We start from the raw sequence: 20,614 nt of genomic DNA on the forward strand, positions 1-20,614 counted from the left end.
ACAACTGATGTGTTTTGGCCCCAATATCAGACTGTTGCACCAGCCAAGTACAACAGAGACCAAAATTTGAGTGCATGCGATGCAGTATGTGAAACAAAGAGTGGGTGGTCGCTTTATCCACCATAGAGACTAATCTATAGGAACGTAATGTGTTGATGGTGAGACTTCATTTAAATTAGTTGTATTTGTCTGTTAAATGAGATATTTTCCACAGTCACCTACCTATGATCTGGATGATCTGCGCCAGCAAGACTCCATCGGTGACGTCCTGGCTCAGGTCTTTAATGAGGCGTGGACAGCCAGACTTGGCCAGGTAGTGATTGGCCCAGTCTGTGTATATCTACAACAACAGGACAAAACATGACGTCAGGATATTTGGGACAATTCAGCACTCAGAGTAGGCATGGCGAGGTGTGAGGAAGATTGGACATAGGTTAGACTGTGTAAGGAACCTAAATCATTATCAGCAAAGGATTCTGGGGATTTTCATTAAGTAGTCTGAAGTGAAAACAATTTTTATTTTTTTTCCAGGGTGGAATGATAAGAAAATCAACATGTTCTTCATATTTTAAAAATGAAAATTTTTGCTAATTCCCACAGTGTCAAAAACTTTACATACAGGCTCAGAAAAACACATTACACATATTTTGGATATTTTTTCCTATTGGAACATCTGGATGTTTCAACCATCTAGCTGTTTATATGTGGTCAAGTTTGGTATGTTTGGTAATTTGGAAGTATTCTGTCTTCATTATTCCATATATCTAAATTCCTTTCTCGTACAAAGCACTAGACCCTCAGCATCGTGTTCCCACCACCATGCGTGAGAGTTGGTACAGGTTTCTAGAACTTGAAAGCATCATCTGGACTCGTCCAAACTTACTTCATTTCATTTTGGCTGGACAGCTCAATCTTTGTCTAATCTGACAATAAACGTTTCTCCACAAGTCTGATTTTTCTGCAGCGTTAATGCGAGTAAAAGTAAAAAACATAAATTATTTCAACCATCCACAAAGGGACAAATAAAGGAAAATGTCAAACACACAAAAGAGATAAGGAATACATGTTTCTGGATTTATTCCTTAAACCTCCATTATCCTCACAGATATAAATGAACATTTGGTAAATGGCATCCTGCACCTCCTTACAACTTAGACACAAATATTTGATCAAGCTTTGATTCTCTAGACTGCAACGAGAGCTGCACACCTTCTGATCTTCCTCGCAGGGATGAGTAAATGAATCCACTAAACACTCAGATGTTATAAACATGTTAATAGGACAACCTGCACAGACTGGAAATGTACTGCCCACATAACTGACCGAGCAGTCTTTTAGACATCCACTTTAAAATATGCTTAAAATAAATGTATTTTTTATTGCAATAAAAATATAGAGAAATTGAACCTTTAGTTTGTGTAGTTATTTATAGAAGAACAACATTCATCCCTAACAATTCCTATGAGATAAAATTATGACTTTTCTTTAAATATTATTTAATTTTCTTAAGTTTATCTGAGGTTTTAGGAACTTTTAAATTTCCATGACTTCTGTTTCCCTGGGGTATAAAGATGATGTGATCCAGATGTTGATTTCTTTAAGCCACTGACTATTAGGCTGGACGAGGACCCACTTTTATTTTGCCAGGCACAGTGAGCAGGATGCTAAGGGAGATAAAAACAATGATCAAGATTCCTCCATGGCTCAATCTTCCAGGACCTAAACCCTGTAGAAAACTTCTGGAGCTGAAAAGAATGGAGCATAAGAGAGGCCCAGGTCTCTGACAAAGAGGACTGGGCAACAATCCATCTCTCTGCAAGCTCCAATCTGATGAAATGTTATATAGGACTAAGGCAAAATAAGGTTTTACAACAGGGTTTTCAACTATTGTGCCACCAGTGACTTGTTGGAAACAATTGTTTAGTAATGTGGAATATTGAAAGATTTTAAAATGTCGGTTCTGTGTTTGCGTGTGTACATGCAATATAAATATATACATATATATTTACATATATAAACATACATACATATATATATATATTAACATTTTTCCTGAAACTAGTACTTTTACTTATCACACATGCCTAATTGTGTGACTGAAATATATTTGACATACAATCTGAGAGTAAATGTGGCCCCCTTTGAAACACTGGGACTGTTTCCAGCTACACCATCTCAAATGGTTAAAATTTCCAGAGAAACTGCCACATAAAATCTAACCACTTCTCATGATGAAATAATCTTTTCCCCCCTCATAAACCACACACGCTGCTCTCAATTAAAAACATTTGTATCCCATTCCTTTTGCTTTCTTGGAAGTAGGAAGTTAGTTTATTTAAAGCTGTCCTGTTGCATGGGTTTTGATCTGATGTGGTTTCATTCAGAAAATTTCTTCATAATAAGAAGTAGTAAAGTGTAGATGTAAAAAAATAAAGAAGTGACAGGTGGGAGTCACATTTGAATTTACAGCCAGGGAAATAAAGCCATTTTTATCTGAGCAGTGATCAACAGGTCAAAGTCTAGGAAAAAAATTATATTTTTTGCCACTGATCAGCTTGTTCTGTGATTTCATTTATTTATTTATTTTTTGATTTGCAGTTCAGCACAAATCAGATAAATGTTAGGAAAAACATGCTTTGATGATTTATTGGCTCAAAATCATAATCTTAAGTAACCATGAAAAAGAAAAGATGTTTATTTTCTTTTGACCTAAAGCTACAGTTTGTAACCGCACCCTCAGCGATGCTGCGCAATGCCTCGTAGGTCTATTTCAGGTCAGCCAGCCTACCATGGAACAGCTCATACCTCAGTTTAGTTGCTTTTTGTGAATCTAGAATGCAGAAATTTTCACCCTACTATAAAGGAACAAAGAAGTGTTTCTGTAAAACCACAACGAAAGCTACTAGAGCAGTTTGCTAGACAGCAGAAAACATAGGTTCAGCAACTTTTTTAATTTTTTTAATTTCTTGGCGTTTTCACCCTCCTGCCCACAACCAACAACACAGAAACTTCACTTCTTCTTCACAGAGATAAGAAGAAGTAGGAATGCTTCCTTTTTCCAACCTTTGAGTGAAACATGCAGAAGCTTACATATTAAACCTGAGCTGAGACCTTTATAACCTGTCACCTCCTACTGCCTGTCCCTCTTACTTTCCTCCCAGAGTACCGACTTACTGAGCCACTCACATCATGCCCCCCACTGATGGTGTTGAGAGTTGAGCGTATCAGCCACCCTGCACTCATTAACCTATCCTGTCAGCATCCCGATTGCTTTGGGAAGCAGAAGCTGGCGCTGTGACTCAGGCGAAACATCAGCAGTAGCAGCACCTTCAGAGATGCTGACTGGGAATACTGACATCACATACAAACATACTCACACAAACACAATCTGTAAAAATATCACCAGTAGCTGGTCATACACAAGTAAAGATTCTGACTCTCCTTCCCAGTCTTGCTCCTCATCCTGTCTTCCTTTCTTTCTTTCGGCAGCTAGAATCAATCAGCAGAAGTCCAGTCTCTCTCTCTGCTGGTGTTATTCTCACTGATGTAGCATGGAGTGCCTCTCCTCTTTGACTCTACCTGCTCTGTAGACCTGTTTTCTCAGTGGCAGAGATCCCAAAAACTGATAAACAGCCGACTTTTGCCCCAGAGCAAACAAACTGCCTCCAACCGTCCTGATCACAATGCAGTGACTACAGCTACGCAGGTATTATTGGCAGAAATCTGTAGTGGCACTGCTTGGCCTCTGGAGGGAGCCAGGTAAAAGGAGGAAGAGATGCTGGAGTAAGAGGAGAAAGGGCTGAAAAGAGATTAAGTCAAATTATACAGGAGTCACTTCAGCCAGCTGCATTTATTAATGTTAATTAATGGTTCTGCTGAATGATTGTTAATGTATGGACACTGTATGGACAATGAACAGGGCATCTTTCCATTGCAGGTTGATCCCTTCAGTTTAACTCTGTTTAATGAGTTGGAGCATATACAGGTCCTTCTCAAAATATTAGCATATTGTGATAAAGTTCATTATTTTCCATAATGTCATGATGAAAATTTTACATTCATATATTTTAGATTCATTGCACACTAACTGAAATATTTCAGGTCTTTTATTGTCTTAATACGGATGATTGTGGCATACAGCTCATGAAAACCCAAAATTCCTATCTCACAAAATTAGCATATTTCATCCGACCAATAAAAGAAAAGTGTTTTTAATACAAAAAACGTCAACCTTCAAATAATCATGTACAGTTATGCACTCAATACTTGGTTGGGAATCCTTTGGCAGAAATTACTGCTTCAATGCGGCGTGGCATGGAGGCAATCAGCCTGTGGCACTGCTGAGGTCTTATGGAGGCCCAGGATGCTTCGATAGCGGCCTTTAGCTCATCCAGAGTGTTGGGTCTTGAGTTTCTCAACGTTCTCTTCACAATATCCCACAGATTCTCTATGGGGTTCAGGTCAGGAGAGTTGGCAGGCCAATTGAGCACAGTGATACCATGGTCAGTAAACCATTTACCAGTGGTTTTGGCACTGTGAGCAGGTGCCAGGTCGTGCTGAAAAATGAAATCTTCATCTCCATAAAGCTTTTCAGCAGATGGAAGCATGAAGTGCTCCACAATCTCCTGATAGCTAGCTGCATTGACCCTGCCCATGATAAAACACAGTGGACCAACACCAGCAGCTGACACGGCATCACTGACTGTGGGTACTTGACACTGGACTTCTGGCATTTTGGCATTTCCTTCTCCCCAGTCTTCCTCCAGACTCTGGCACCTTGATTTCTGAATGACATGCAGAATTTGCTTTCATCTGAAAAAAGTACTTTGGACCACTGAGCAACAGTCCAGTGCTGCTTCTCTGTAGCCCAGGTCAGGCGCTTCTGCCGCTGTTTCTGGTTCAAAAGTGGCTTGACCTGGGGAATGCAGCACCTGTAGCCCATTTCCTGCACACACCTGTGCACGGTGGCTCTGGATGTTTCTACTCCACACTCAGTCTACTGCTTCCGCAGGTCCCCCAAGGTCTGGAATCGGCCCTTCTCCACAATCTTCCTCAGGGTCCGGTCACCTCTTCTCGTTGTGCAGCGTTTTCTGCCACACTTTTTCCTTCCCACAGACTTCCCACTGAGGTGCCTTGATACAGCACTCTGGGAACAGCCTATTTGTACAGAAATTTCTTTCTGTGTCTTACCCTCTTGCTTGAGGGTGTCAATAGTGGCCTTCTGGACAGCAGTCAGATCGGCAGTCTTACCCATGATTGGGGTTTTTAGTGATGAACCAGGCTGGGAGTTTTAAAGGCCTCAGGAATCTTTTGCAGGTGTTTAGAGTTAACTTGTTGATTCAGATGATTAGGTTCATAGCTCGTTTAGAGACCCTTTTAATTATATGCTAATTTTGTGAGATAGGAATTTTGGGTTTTCATGAGCTGTATGCCAAGATCATCCGTATTAAGACAATAAAAGACCTGAAATATTTCAGTTAGTGTGCAATGAATCTAAAATATATGAATGTTAAATTTTCATCATGACATTATGGAAAATAATGAACTTTATCACAATATGCTAATATTTTGAGAAGGACCTGTATATGATGGCTAAGATGACACTTAGGTGTTTAAAGCTTTCTGAACGAGGACAGCCAGGAGAGATGAGCCTTCGATGGCTGAGCTGGCTTGAAAACGTCAACTTGGCAACAGGATTGCTCCCAAATGGCTACTAAATGTAATCAAAGGCAACATGAAGCTGCATTAACCAAATGAGTGATGAGCAAAGAGAATCAATATCACCCCAACGTGATGGAGCTTCTTCTGCAAAGTCTTTACCTCCTTGCCCACTTTGCAAAAGCAGATGTAATGGAAGTAATGGAATAGCCTATCCAATGGCCATGTCACTGTCAGCACAGTTTATGGCGGGCAGTAGCAAATAAAATAGCCACAAAAGTTGACTTGACAGCTAGAATCCATTTGTGATAGTTTCTTCATCACAATCTTTCAAAACAGCAAACACATTACTGCAGGATAGTACCAGGCAATAAAAAAATATCATTATTTTATCAAGGAGCAGAAAATGGCAATATCAATAGATAGGATTAAAAAATTAATAAGAAACGTACATGTGGCATTTCAGGTATTTCGAGAGGCCACCAATTTTAAAAGTAATTTTACAACATGAAGTAGAGATTGCAACCTTTGAACTTTATTTTGCTCATTTTATGCTCACACTGAAACATTTTATATGGTTCTCATACAGTCTACAAAAGGGTTTTGCATATCAATATCCTATTAACTGTGGAAATATCATTATTATATGTATTTACTTGTAATCTATAATGTCCCACAATGCTTAAGGGAACTGTATTTAGTTTATGGCACGTTTAAAAAATTTAATTAGTTAATATTATTGTTTATTTTAATTTTTGTATTGAAAAATATGCTATCATGGAAACATTATTGTTAATGTGGGATTTTATCATAATAAACATCGAAATCGGTAAATATAAAAAAAAAAAATTTGATAATTGTTTAGTTCATATCTCCCAGCTCAAGTGCAGTAAGTCGCCAATCAGCCTAAGTCTCTAACCCAAACTAGCAAACAAACACCAAGATACTTGAACTCCTACGCTTGAGGAAGACACTGACCTCTGGACCAATGAAAAAAAGATCACATCTCTCTTTAAATGGTGGTTCTCCTTAACATGCCTTGTTTTGGCTGCAGGAATCAGAGCCAAAGCAAAGGTTAGCGTTAGTAATTAACACTAAAAATTGTAGAGAGGCACTACTCTGGGTGTTACCCTGAACCTTTTGTATGTTCACCCGCATACTTGGTATGGTTGTAATGCAACATACAATGTTCAAGGTAGACAGTTTAAATACACTTTGCAAAACGAGAAACAGAGAAGAGCATTTAGAGATGGTTTTAGTCTCTTAAATTTATAATAATTCAGAGAATATGCATATTAAACTGTCTGCCTGGGAGAGGGTGACAAAATTTATGGGGATTTTGGGTTTTGCGATATACAAACTGCAGACTTACATTTCCCTCCTGAGAGCAGATCTTAAAACAACTATATTTAAATCCAGTGGTAAGAATCTTTGAGCTATCTAAGGAGGCAGAAACACACTGAAATCCAAAGGCCACATATGGTATAAGCAGAGAGGGTCTTTGCTGTTGTGCCGACTGTCAATCACAGCCTGGGGTGTTGGCCACGCAGATCTGGGGCTGACTGAATGGAACGCTTATATTTATAAAACAAACAAAACAATTTTACAGTCTTTTAAAAAATCACAAATTGAATAAAAGGGAAGACAAAACATTTCAAGTCAGCAAAGAATGTAAATGAGCGGTGTATAGAAATAAAATCAAAGATGTAGCTCCAGAAAACATGAAATGACTGAGCCAAGACAGATGCAACATTTCCTTAGGCCGTATTGAATGTCAGCAAACCTTTTCCATGGAAAACTGATTTGCCATGCATGTCTGTTTTGAGATCCTACTACATATTCAAGGAAAAGCTCTCCCTTAAACCACTTACACATTCATTGGGCTGCTCAATGCCAGAATTTGGACATCCATTATGGTTCCCTTTGACCACAAGAGCAGCTGATGCTGAAGCGGAGACTCATTTTTCTGTTCTGTCAGGCTGCACTGACCAAATGACTACAGTCAAAAGATAACAAGAGGGGAGGACATGCTGTTAAAAGCTGATATATTGCTTTCTCATTCCATGATCTGCCAAGATGCTCTGTCAAATCAGAGGAAAGCCTAAGCACAAAATGACATAATTGCATGATTATAAGAAGTTTAAACACACAATCCATGTTGGATATGCTCTCATGCGTCACTCAGTAGTGACCTTCTTTAGCACAGTAGGGACGGAGGGCCAGAGAGAGCCGAGGTGGAGAAACCTGGTTACAAAAAAAAAAAAGAAAATGCACTGAAATGACGATGTAAACAGCTTGAAGACAGATGAGCACAAACACAATTTGGAAACAGACAGCCACAGGCAGACAGGAATATAGATAGGGAATTTATCATTGTGTAAAAGCACACAAGCAATCATTGTCCCAAGCAGCTAACTTTTAAACATTACGCCTATTAGTTTCCATCATCTCCTGCCAGGAAAGACACTGTGTGATGTCTCATCATTTTGTTCCATTGTGCCAGCCTGGCATAGAAATTTAATCCTCGATGTCTGCGAACTATAAGCACAATAAACCAACACAAGTTACACTTCAAAACCTTCTGAGGTTTAACCTGAGCAAGAAAAACTGTTTTTCTCTATGTTAATTAGGTTCCATTAAAGATAGTTTTTAACTTTAAAATCTGCTTTGTTCTGTTCATTTATTCAAGATTCATGCAGAGTAAAAAAACAATAGCTTAGGTGTAACTAGTACGAGCATCTTGTCATAAACCATTGGAATTACATATGGTTATTAAATCCAGGAACCCAATCCACCCAGTTTGGGCCAAGCCTTAGCTATCAGACAGGTAACATTAGAAATTCTTATTGTACAGAGCTTACGGTAAAATCAATTACTGCAAGATGCCCAGGTCATGTGGCTTCAAAGCCCGCCCAAGTCATCCACCTCCACCAATATGCTTGACAACTGAGATGAGCTATTTTGGTTTTGGCACTTGAAATTGTGGACAGTCATTTTTACTTTGATCTGATCTGTCCTACGGACATTGTTACAGAAGTTGTAGAGTTTATTTAAATACAATTTTGGTATCCTAAGCCATGCTTTCACATTCCTTTAGGAGAGAAGAAGTTTCTCATTGCAACCATTCAAAATAAGCCATACTTGTTTAATCTTTTATCATTGTACTGTAATCATATGTAGCTTTTTCTCCGAGCATTGCACATTCTGACCTTGGGATGACTTTGCTGGTATTCGTGGGAGGACTGGCAACTGTCTTAAATACGTGTGAATAAAATTTCTCGATGTTAATGATGGGCTTTAAATCCTTTGGAAATGTCATTGTAACCTTTCTCAGGTTGATGAGCAGCAGCAATTGCTTTCAAGCTTGCTCAAGTCTTTCCCCTTTCCCATTTTTCCTGCTTCTAACACATCAACCTGTAGGGCAAAATGTTTACTTTCTGCCTAACATATCCCACCCACTAGCGTCATAAGGAAGAGACAATTAGTGTTCCTCACTTCAGCGGTCAGGGGTCATAATGTTATGCTTGATCAATGCTGAAGTTTTAGGCGTGTTTTTAATATCTGCTCCTTCTCATTTAGAAATGGCAACCATAAGCTGCACACATTCCTGCTTCCTCTCTCTGATTCAGGGCTTCATAAAACCCTTCATCCTAAAGCAAAAGGAGCAATAGCCGACTGCTTATCATCCCCGATCTAATTTGGATCTGACCAGCTGAGAAGATAGCATGCAGCTCTGGCTGCCTATTATGACCAGGCAGCAGGTATTCCACAGACATTACACATGAAGGGAAGCATCCAGAGAGGCCTTTGTTAATTACCTGTTTGGCTGCCAGCTCTGGTTGTTTACAGCCATAATTGAGAGGTTTGTGTCAGATGTTCGTGTTTGGAGGCAGCCAGGAAGCCCCGACAAGCATTGGGAGGCTACCGGCTGACACCAGTCTATTCCGGGATGACACAGGGGCCCCTTTCAGACCTCTTTAATCTCCGCCCACTCAAACATATACAAATAAATCACGAGAGGCAAGTAAGCAACATTGTCATCAAGAATGAATGTGTGGTAATAGTTGCATGTACATAGATAACAACCAGGGTATCATTTCTGTCAACTGGTTTCCCCCCAGAGGGTTGGAATTCTGCTCCAAACAAATTCTGACAAAAACTAAATCATCTGGGCATGATGCTCGTCTGCGTGACTCACTGTTGGTCTGCTCAGATTAGTCACACTTCCTCACAACATCTGACTGGATTACTGTTCATTAAATCAAGATGACTAAGATTAGGGGAGTAGGGTCGAAAACACTGAAAGAGATTCAGTGGGATCTGACCTAAAAGAGTTTTGATCCACGACAAATCTTGGCTTTGTCTTTAAGGAAAGGTAATAAAAAGGGATTTCTACTTGCATTGAAGTTATTTAAAAAAGGTGCACATGGTGAAAGGAGAGGCTTGGTATCAGAACTGTGCAGATGGCTTGTCAGAAAGGTTGCGAGAGCAGCTCTTCACTATCACATTGAAAACAAAGAACACGAAGGTTTGGGCAGCCTACCAACTGCTAAAATCTCAATCAAGTATTAGTCGCCCTGAACATATCAGGGTGGTTCTTTTCATTGCAGAGAGCATTCATGAGTCCATTTACATGCAGCACACAACACGTGTCTGTTTGGTTTCTGTCCTGACAGCCATCTGTTTGTTAAGAAACAAATGACTGTAGATTGCAGGATTAATGGCGTTGTGATTGGTGGACAGTGAGGCTGCCGGGAGCCCGGGCCTGTTTTTATTAACTAGCCTTTCAGAGGCAGAGCCACTGCGCATGGACATTTAGCAAACCATTCTGACTGCAAAACAGACTAATGTTTGGTGTCTTGGTGGGTTTGCAGTTGTGTCATACTTTATTTTGAGATGAAGGATTGAACAGAGCTCTATAAGCTTGGGATATTGCTTAACAGTATTACCTTACCCTGGTTTAGACTTCTCCAAAACAGGGTTAAAGGCGTGGTGTGAACATGAAGGAGGCTTACATACATACAGTGGTTGGATAATGAAACTGAAACACTTGTCACTTTAGTGTGGGAGGTTTCATGGCTAAATTGGACCAGCCTGGTAGCCAGTCTTCATTGATTGCACATTCTACCAGTAAGAGCAGAGTGTGAAGGTTCAATTAGCAGGGTAAGAGCACAGTTTTGCTCAAAATATTGAAATGCACACAACATTATGGGTGACATACCAGAGTTCAAGAGGATAAATTGTTGGTGCACGTCTTGCTGGCGCATCTGTGACCAAGACAGCAAGTCTTTGTGATGTATCAAGAGCCACGGTATCCAGGGTAATGTCAGCATACCACCAAGAAGGACGAACCACATCCAACAGGATTAATTGTGGACGCAAGAGGAAGCTGTCTGAAACGGATGTTCGGGTGCTAACCCAGATTGTATCCAAAAAACATAAAACCATGGCCGCCCAAATCACGGCAGAATTAAATGTGCACCTCAACTCTCCTGTTTCCACCAGAACTGTCCGTCGGGAGCTCCACAGGGTCAATATACACGGCCGGGCTGCTATAGCCAAACCTTTGGTCACTCATGCCAATGCCAAACGTCGGTTTCAATGGTGCAAGGAGCACAGATCTTGGTCTGTGGACAATGTGAAGCATGTATTGTTCTCTGATGAGTCCACCTTTACTGTTTTCCCCACATCCAGGAGAGTTACGGTGTGGTGAAGCACCAAAGAAGCATACCACCCAGACTGTCGCATGCCCAGAGTGAAGCATGGGGGTGGATCAGTGATGGTTTGGGCTGCCATATCATGGCATTCCCTTGGCCCAATACTTGTGCTAGATGTGCCAAGGACTACCGAACCATTCTTGAGGACCATGTGCATCCAATGGTTCAAACATTGTATCCTGAAGGCGGTGCCGTGTATCAGGATGACAATGCACCAATACACACAGCAAGACTGGTGAAAGATTGGTTTGATGAACATGAAAGTGAAGTTGAACATCTCCCATGGCCTACACAGTCACCAGATCTAAATATTATTGAGCCTCTTTGGGATGTTTTGGAGGAGCGAGTCAGGAAACATTTTTCTCCACCAGTATCACGTAGTGACCTGGCCACTATCCTGCAAGAAGAATGGCTTAAAATCCCTCTGACCACTGTGCAGGACTTGTATATGTCCTTCCCAAGACGAATTGACGCTGTTCTGGCCGCAAAAGGAGGCCCTACACCATACTAATACGTTTTTGTGGTCTAAAAGCAGGTGTTTCAGTTTCATTGTCCAACCCCTGTACATTTCTATTTGTAAAAAAAGTTTCAAAACCATGAATCTGTTTCTCAGTTATGCACAACTTTGTATTGATCTATAATCCAAAATTCTAATAAAATGCAATATATGTTGCGGCTGTAATGTGACAAAATCTGAAATGTGGTGGCAATGTTTTCTTTAGCAAAGTATTTTTTAATGGTTTTCTTTTTGCTCTTTTACCATAAATAATAACCACAGTTTATACCACTTTTAAAAAGTAAAGAAGGGGTTTTGTTAAACCAATATGCTTTTTGAATAGAACAGCTAAACCTGTAAATGATTCATCTTCTTAATTCCCCCTCTGCCATTTCACTATATAGTACACTATATAGTTTATTTCAAACGCCCTCCAGCAGAGGGCTCTAAAACACCAACTATCACCCTCTGCATCCAACAAGAGCATCGACACATACGTCTCCTGTGGTGTTGCTGGACGCTGTAAAGTAGCTGAGGGTCATATGACTGAACTTAATGAGTCATTCAAGAATCATCAGTGAATTATGGTTTGAGAGTGAAAACCAGAACTGCCCAACACTTTAAAAGCCTACTGGCTTTGGGTCTTTGGTTAGTAATGAGGCATATTTCCCAGAGTTCACAGCAGCCAGAGCACATAAACCAAATTCCCCGTCCCGACTTTAATGGGAACATATGTGTGAAAACTAATAGAATATGAAAGACGTGTATTTACAGGATGTCAAAAAAGGTTCCACAGCATCCATGTCAGATGATGCTGCCATACCTCTTTAATGAGATATCAGATTATGGAACATGGAATATAAATTGCCATACAGGTTAGTCAATCCATTTTTAACTGTCTTAATCAGGTTTTGCTGAGGAAGTGGATCAACAAATTCCTGGAGCTTCATTTTCTCCCATGCCCAATGAGTTACAACTGGCATGTGAGCAATGACAGCAAAACACAGAGAGAGGTTTGTCATGTCAGTTCTACCCAACATTTGGCATTTATTTCAAGCAAGTTAGGAAATAAGAAAAAGCCTGTAATTAAATTTGAGGGTGACACCATGGTAGCTGGACTCATTCATGGGAATGATGACTCTGTAAAGGAAGGAAGTCAAACAGCTAGAGGGCCGCTGCAACATGGTGCTTGACATGGATAAACTGAAAGGGATGATCACTGACCTCACCCATTACCATCAGAAACTATGATACAAACTCCAGCAACAACATGGCCGACAAGAATGCCCTGCAGGGGATAGTGAGGGGAACTCAAAAGGTTACTTAAGTGTCCTTACTCACTCTTGAGGATCTGTTATATAACTGCAGTAGGAACAGGGCTATGAGCATTGATTTTCAGAGATTTCTCACACCCTCTCCATGAGTGTTTTGACCTGTTACCATCAGGCAGACAATATTTTAGCATCAAAAGCAGAACCATCACACTGCTACAGAGCATTCTGCCACAAGCTGTTTACAGTGAATACACTGCTGTTAAGATCTTTACATTGTTGACTCATTCTATGTGTTTGATCTGTTTTGGGTTGTGGTGAATTTGTATATTAAACACTTTTTCACGCTCAGAGAAACATAGTCTTGCTTTGTTGTATGCTATTTCGGTATTCGATGAAATGACAAACTGATTCTGTTGATGTAAATGGTTGGCTGGTTGATTTGAGTGGTTGATTGGTTAGTCAGTTAGTTGATGGATTGGATTGAATGGCTGGTTTGGCTAGTTGACTGGTTTGAATCTTTTGCTGATTGGTTGTTTGGAGTTGATTTGAAAGGTTAGTTAGTTAGTTAGCTAACTTAAATGATAGGTTGGTTGATTAGTTGCTTGATTAACTGATGATTTGAAGGGCTTATTTAATTGCTTGGTTTGTTTGACTGATACATAGCATAGTATACTAACTACATTAATGAGACAGTGCAGTATTATATTATATTAAAATAACAGAAAATCTTTTTCTTGATTAAAAAAACTGTTTAAGTTTCTCAGCTTTGAAAAAATGCAACCTTTTCATTGTCCCGTCTTTCATTGCAAATTAAGATAATTAATTCTACAGTAAATGTTTCACATCCCATTGAGGCCACCATAAGTAGAGGTAGTCTGAAAACATCAAATTCTAAATTCATAATAAAGAGGTTCTGTCCAGGTGAAATCTGAGAAGGCAACAAGTACTGGTGTAATATCAGATAAACTTGAGAGAGATTGTGACCACAACTTCGGAGACAGAACACAACCTGACATTTATGCAAAAGGACCTGCAGGTCTGAAAAAATGACCTTGATCGTTAATTGACTTAATCTGGTAATAAATTAATTAACCCCACAGAGTGGTCAGCATGGCTCCACCACTTCAAGCCAAACCTGAGCAATCCATACAACACCACTGAGCATTACAGCAGCAAATCTAACATAAAATGACTCACTAATGGAGTCATTAGATGGACCATTTATATTATATTTGACTCTGTCCTGTGTGTAGTATTGTCTATGAGCTATTTTTGTGGTTGGAGATTTATTAGCGGGTATATCCATCAGATTGGGTTTCGAAAGTAACAGGTCAATAAGGGAAACCAGTCACATATTTCAGCTTATTTTAGAGAATCCCAAGAGGCTCCCAGGCCAGGAAGAACATGTAGTCCCTTTGGCAAGTTCTGGTCTCACTTTGGATCTCCTCCCTTATGTGTCCAGAGGGTATCCTGATCCTATGCTCAAACTATCCCATCTACCTCCGTTCTATGAAGATTATCATGGGCTTAGTTTGTTCTGCCAGGTGTAGGTTTTCGTTCTTTTATTGCCTGACTATAAGTGAAAGTCAGAATATAGACTGACCAATAAAAAATTAAGAGCTTCACTTTTGGTTTTAGCTCTTTCATTATCAAGCCAGAGTGGAGTAGCACTCCCATTACTGCTGATGACCCTTTAATCTGTCTCTCCATCTTTTGCTTCCATCACTCTAAACATAACGCCAACATTCCTGTCTATATGATTTGCCTATATAAAGTATGGAATTAAATAATCAGTGATTGATATTTTAAAGTGAATTTGGACTAAAGCAACATGAAGGAACTAAAACTCGATTCTTCTTCGACTTTTTCCAAATCATTTAATCTTGGACACACAGTGCAATGACTAGTGTTATTCTACCCTTTAGAGTAAATCATCATCTCCTAAAACAGCCTGATGACCAATGCAGTCTGAGAGTTCCAGCAAGAGTCCAGCCTGTGCAATCTGCAGCCTTCAGTTGCAGAGTAAAGATGTGGGATAAATAATGGATGTGGTCAGCTTGGCTAGTTGTAACCACCGGCTCTGAAATTTACTGTAAAGGAAGTGATGATGTGTAAAACATCTGGGGCCAGCACTCCATGACTGTGCCCTGAATCACAGGTGACTGTTGCAGAGTCACTGAGTAGTTTTCAGTCATCACTGATGGTAGGGTCTTTATCTTTTGGTGAGTTCAAGAGTTATTATTCCTGTGGAATGTTTCATGATTGCCCTTTGTTTAGTTCCCTTCTCATTTCTTTCTGCACATATTTAGGATTGTTTTAACATGAAACAACATTAAGCAAATATTTTTTTTCCAGTCAGTAAATGATTTTCATTTTAAAGTAAAACAGTACCAATTTGTAAGATAAAGTGAATTGGTGCTTTATGAATCCTATTACAAACCTTTTTTTCCCTCGGGTTCCCCTTTCTTTATTCAGCTGCTTCATCCAGGGTCTGCGCTCTGTTAGGATTTCCTTCTTTTAATTTTCTCAAAGAAACAACCTCTAAGGCCACTTCTGCCAAGTGGAAAATAGCTCATTTCTTGACAGACACATGGAGACTGGACAAAGCCAGAGAACACACTTCCACCAGCGCTGAACTTAGGTTAGCTGACAGGTTTTATCCATTAATAGCTGGTGGCATGAAGCAACAGGAGGGTTTCCCTCCTTTGTGAAGGTCTTCCACTTCCAATCATCCCAAACAGTTTTATTAGCACCTCAGAAAAATTGTTTAAAACCCTAAAATATTACTTTGGCTAGGGGGTTTACTCAACTATAAGCAGAAGTCAATCATTTAAATTGCAAGAAAGAAAAATAATACATGAGCAGTAGATGTAGGAGGTAGAGCCCGAAGTCTTGGGAAAATGCAATTCCATCAGTGTGGCAGAGGTCGCCGAGGTAGTTACAAAGCTCCTCGGCAGCAGGGTATCAGGGATGAAGGCTCTGGTCATAGTGGGGCTGTCATAGTTGACATGTCTCTTCAGTGTCGCATGGAGGACCTGGACAATACTATTAGAGTTGTAGACTGGGCTGGTGGTCCCAATTTTTAAGAAAGGGGGCCGGAGAGTGTGTTCCAATTATCAAGGGATCACACTACTCAGCCTCCCTGAGAAAGCTTACTCTTGGGTGTTGGAGAGGATGTTCCAACTGGAGGAGCAATGTGGCTTTCCTCCTGGCCATGGAACAGTGGACCAGATCTTTAACCTTGTGGATTTGCTGAGGGGTTCAAGGTAGTATGCTTCTCCAGTCTACATGTGTTTTTTGAATCTGGAGAAGGCCTGCGACCATGTCTCCATAGGTATTTTGGGGTGCTGCGGAAGTATTAAGTATCTGAGTTGCTTTTGAGGGCTATCATTTCCTTGTATGCCCAAAGCAGGAGCTTTGTCACCATTCTCTGCGCAAAGTCAAACCTGTTCTCAGTGCACGTTAGACTCTGTCAGGGCTACCCTTTGTCACCAATCTCAAAACATAGTAGTGGAGAGGGAGGTGTCTGGTTTGGGGATTTCAGGATCTTATCATGGCTATTTGCAGATGATGTGGTTCTGTTGACTTCTTCAGGTCAAAAGTATCTTTGTGTCTTGCTCAGAAGAGATGGAATGAGAAATGGACAGACAGAATGTAGCTTCACATGCAGTAAAGCAGGCAATGCTTGGTCTGTTGTGCTGAAGAAGGAGCTGAGCCAAAAAGCAAAGCTCTCAATTTACCAGTTCGTCTATATTCCGAACCCTCGCCTATGCCCATGAGATATGCATTATGACTATAAGAACGAGATTCTGGGTACAAGTGTTAGAAATACACTTTTGCAGAGGGTGGCTAGACTCAGTCTTAGAGATAGGGTGAAAAGCTCCATCATCCAGGGGAGCTCAAAGTAGAGCTGTTGAAACACATTAAAAACCATTATCCTTGTTCCTGAAAAAGCTTCCTATGACTGAAAATTGCCTTATAAAGTGTTTATACATCATCAGTCCAGACTCTTAAGGCTAAAAGCTTGCTAGACAGAGTGCCCCATTTTAGCTAACTTTTGTAATTTAAAACAATACAAGCTAAACATCTTCATACCTGTGGGACACAGGGGTAAAGTTGGAGATATTGCATGTCTACACTCTTGCAACTTCTGTGTTACTACAGCAAAGGCACATTGGTTGAGTCTTCTGGTTGTATCGATACATCTAAGGAGCTGCAACTTGTCTGTTCTTCTAGATCTGCTGAGGGTGGAATAAACTTTTTGATCTTTTAACAGGCAGTCATTTCTACCAAGATGACAATTTTTGTGCTTTTCTAGGTCCCATGTTGATATAGCTACCTCCATTTCAACTTCTCATATTAAGAGATTCAGCTAAGAAAACAGCGACAGAACTTAACAATGCTCTCTTGCAAGCATGCGCATATTAACACCTTGTACACCATTGTTTCAAATTAATTGGAGACTGTTTCCAATGTTAAAGCAACCAAGCTGGCATATGCATTCTATTAACAACAGTTCATGGACATTCTGCACATACCAATGATTGTATTGGCAGCACTTTATTGCCATCTAGTGGTCGGATTTATGGCCAATTATGTAAAATCTTGCTTATTTGGATCTTTTGTATGTGCTGTATCCAGTCAAAAATCTCTACTTAATTCAGTATCTGCTGGACGTGAAATACATAACCCATTTTTCATATAATTGAAAATAATTCAGGCAGTAAAGAGTTAACATTTTAAGTCTAAATTGTGCTAAACTTCTAAAATCAGCTAAAACCGTCTAGCTTTCAGCCTATAACAACTGAGTATTTCTTAACTTTTCTACAGACGGGCTATGATGTGACATGTTTCAAACCATTCCTTTAACAGCCAAAGTAAAGCTAACTTTAGTAGGAACTGGATTTGAGACACCAGAAAATGTGCGACTGTAAGTTAATCTTGAAGACCAACACCTGTGGGACCAGAAATAAGAATTTAGAATTTTGACTGAGTTAAAAATTGTCTCAGACCTCCCCTGTTTGCCGTGTTTCTGCTCTTTGCACTTCAGAGCTTGAGCAGCGACGTGATGCAGACTTTTCTGCGGGACATTTGGGCTCACCAGTCACAGTGAAGCCGTGACAAGCCCAGCTACTTTGTTCCCATGAAACTTCAAGCACATCCAGTTAAGCGTGCAAGACTTGGCTTTATACCCTGGAAGAAAAAGGGCTGTCTGAGCAGAGACTTGTCAAGATCAGTGAAAGGACAGAGGCATGTATGACTCTCTCCCCAGTCACAGCCCTCTTCTGTCAGGAGGGGAATTTATTTGAGATGATGCATTGAAAGGGCAGTAAAGAAACTATTTTTGAAGATCATATCTTGCTTGAAAACTTTAGAAGTTTTTATTAGAGCATATCTGAAAGCTGCTTTTACTGTGAGTGTTAACAGCACCCGTCCCCTCTGCAGCTGCCCCGTTAAAGTTAGACGCCTGTTAGTGTCTCTTTTCATTCAAGATTTTCCAACAGGGAGAAGAAGAGATTTGCAGACCTAGAGGCAAGAGACTGTGTGATCAAATGACCCTAATCCAGTACCTGACATTATTCATGTCCCAGTCTTAATCGATTTAGAGTGACAGCAGTTTCAGTTCACTAACAGGGTCAAAGGGAAGAACAACAGACCGCTAATGCCCAAGAGGGTGACAGACAGTTTTGTCACTGACCCCTCTCTCCCTTAGGAGAAGGGACGGATGAAGGGTGTAGTGCACTGGCAATATAAAAAGTGGATAAGAAGGAAAACGGGTCAGAGGAAGCCGAGGGGAAAACATTTCTGCTTTCTCAGAATGGAGATTGATGGAGAAAGATGTGTCTGGGATGAGACAGCAAGCGTTTTTCCAGTCTGTTTGCCCTGCGTCTAGACCCGGAGTCACTGGGACAAGCCTAATAAAATGGCTGGATATTATGGCACAGAGACTGGGTAATACTGAGTTGAAAAACACTGATGAGAGGCTGCTGTGTGGAGCAGCTGAGGACACCGAACTCCAGTAATAGCAATTAAGGAAGCCCATGCAACCTTGGTCTATTTCATGAATGTATATTTAAGCAGAATCTGTTAATAATGCTTGAAATAGAGACAAATTTATGTTTTAAAAGTCAAAGGTGGTCCATCTCTTTACTACCAAGGTGTACCTGGTGAAGTGGCTTTTCAGTGAAGATATTTGAATCAGCTTTATGAGGTAAACAACAATATCTGGGCCCATAAGAGCAAACATTTCTTCCATTAGTCTCTTTTAAACACAACAACTCTTGGCTGCACAGAAAAAAAATCATTAGTTTCCTGAATCCATTCCAATGGATAAGCATGAATTAAACATCAAATGTAAATGTGATAATCAAAGTATAAAGAGTGTTTGATGAAGACTGTGTGTTCTGATGCAAATAAATGTATGTGAAGTTTTTGGCCTAAATTTTAATAATAAGATCAAAAGGGTGGACCAAGCTGCAGTTTTTCGCTCCAGAAAAGAGCATAACCACATGGGCTTAGTTTCTTCATGGAGACTGGACAGATTTAAATCCCACATGGGCTGAATAAACACAGAAGTCAACAGATTTGGAAGAACAAACCTTTTTGCTTCAGACAAATTACCTGCTTTCAGTGGGTAGACTAAAAAAAAGCATTGTCCTCAAGGTTTGAGGACGAAAACAAGTGTAATGCAGAAAGAAATTACCAGCACACCCCTCAGGCAGCCTCCTCTGACAGTCAGCATAGCTGGTTGCAGCTCTTGGATTATATGCAGATTGATTTGTTTCTCTTTATTTAGCTGGAGAGAAATCCCAAAGCAGTAGAGAACTGTGACCTGAGATATTCCAAAAAAGATCTAATTGTGAGCTCTAAGGATGCACTGCAGAGGACATGGGCTCTGTGCAATATCTGCACTGTTGGAAAATAAGTGCAGATATATTGCCACATTTACTCTAAGTATAAAAAAGCCTGTTTTTCCTTAACAGAAAATTTCTCATATATAAAGACTATTTAAGAATGCAATATCGAAGTATGAAGAGATTCCTTAAAGCTTCTGTGGAGAGATATTTAAACATCAGTATGCATTCTAAATCTTTAACAAACATAAGTGACGGGGGGATAAAAATCCATTCCAGAAAATTGATGAAAGCCTTTAAAGCCATGCAAATGAAGTCAGCTTTTACAGGCAGGTTTAATCTTCCATCAACACAGCTCTTGTTCTAAAACAACTCATTTCAAATCAAGGTCTGCTCTTCTGACCTTACAAAAAAACACAAAGGATAAAATGATTCAGTAAGAGTCAACAAGGACACGGTGGATTATAAGGCAAGGATAACACAGAAGCATATGAACATTTCTACTGTCTCTGTGTTATTAACCGTTTAGTTAGATTACCAAATTGTTGGAACAAACCCAAACCAAAGCAGCTGTCTAGGATCATAAAAGAGGGCAATTTGCAAAAACTTCATAGT

General features: G+C 40.0%; 1 protein-coding gene across 5 annotated transcripts in view; it reads right to left on the reverse strand.

The window, feature by feature from the left end:
- Positions 1-20,614, reverse strand: part of nav3 (neuron navigator 3) — a 250,336-nt gene that overhangs the window by 174,259 nt on the left and 55,463 nt on the right. For all 5 annotated transcript variants that reach the window (XM_047390367.1, XM_047390370.1, XM_047390368.1 and 2 more), the window contains exon 2: positions 223-340. In XM_047390367.1, the coding sequence (XP_047246323.1) occupies positions 223-340 (118 nt within the window). The remainder of the gene's footprint in view (positions 1-222; positions 341-20,614) is intronic.

This window comes from Girardinichthys multiradiatus, chromosome 17 (assembly GCF_021462225.1).
Source record: "Girardinichthys multiradiatus isolate DD_20200921_A chromosome 17, DD_fGirMul_XY1, whole genome shotgun sequence".
NCBI lineage: Eukaryota > Metazoa > Chordata > Actinopteri > Cyprinodontiformes > Goodeidae > Girardinichthys > Girardinichthys multiradiatus.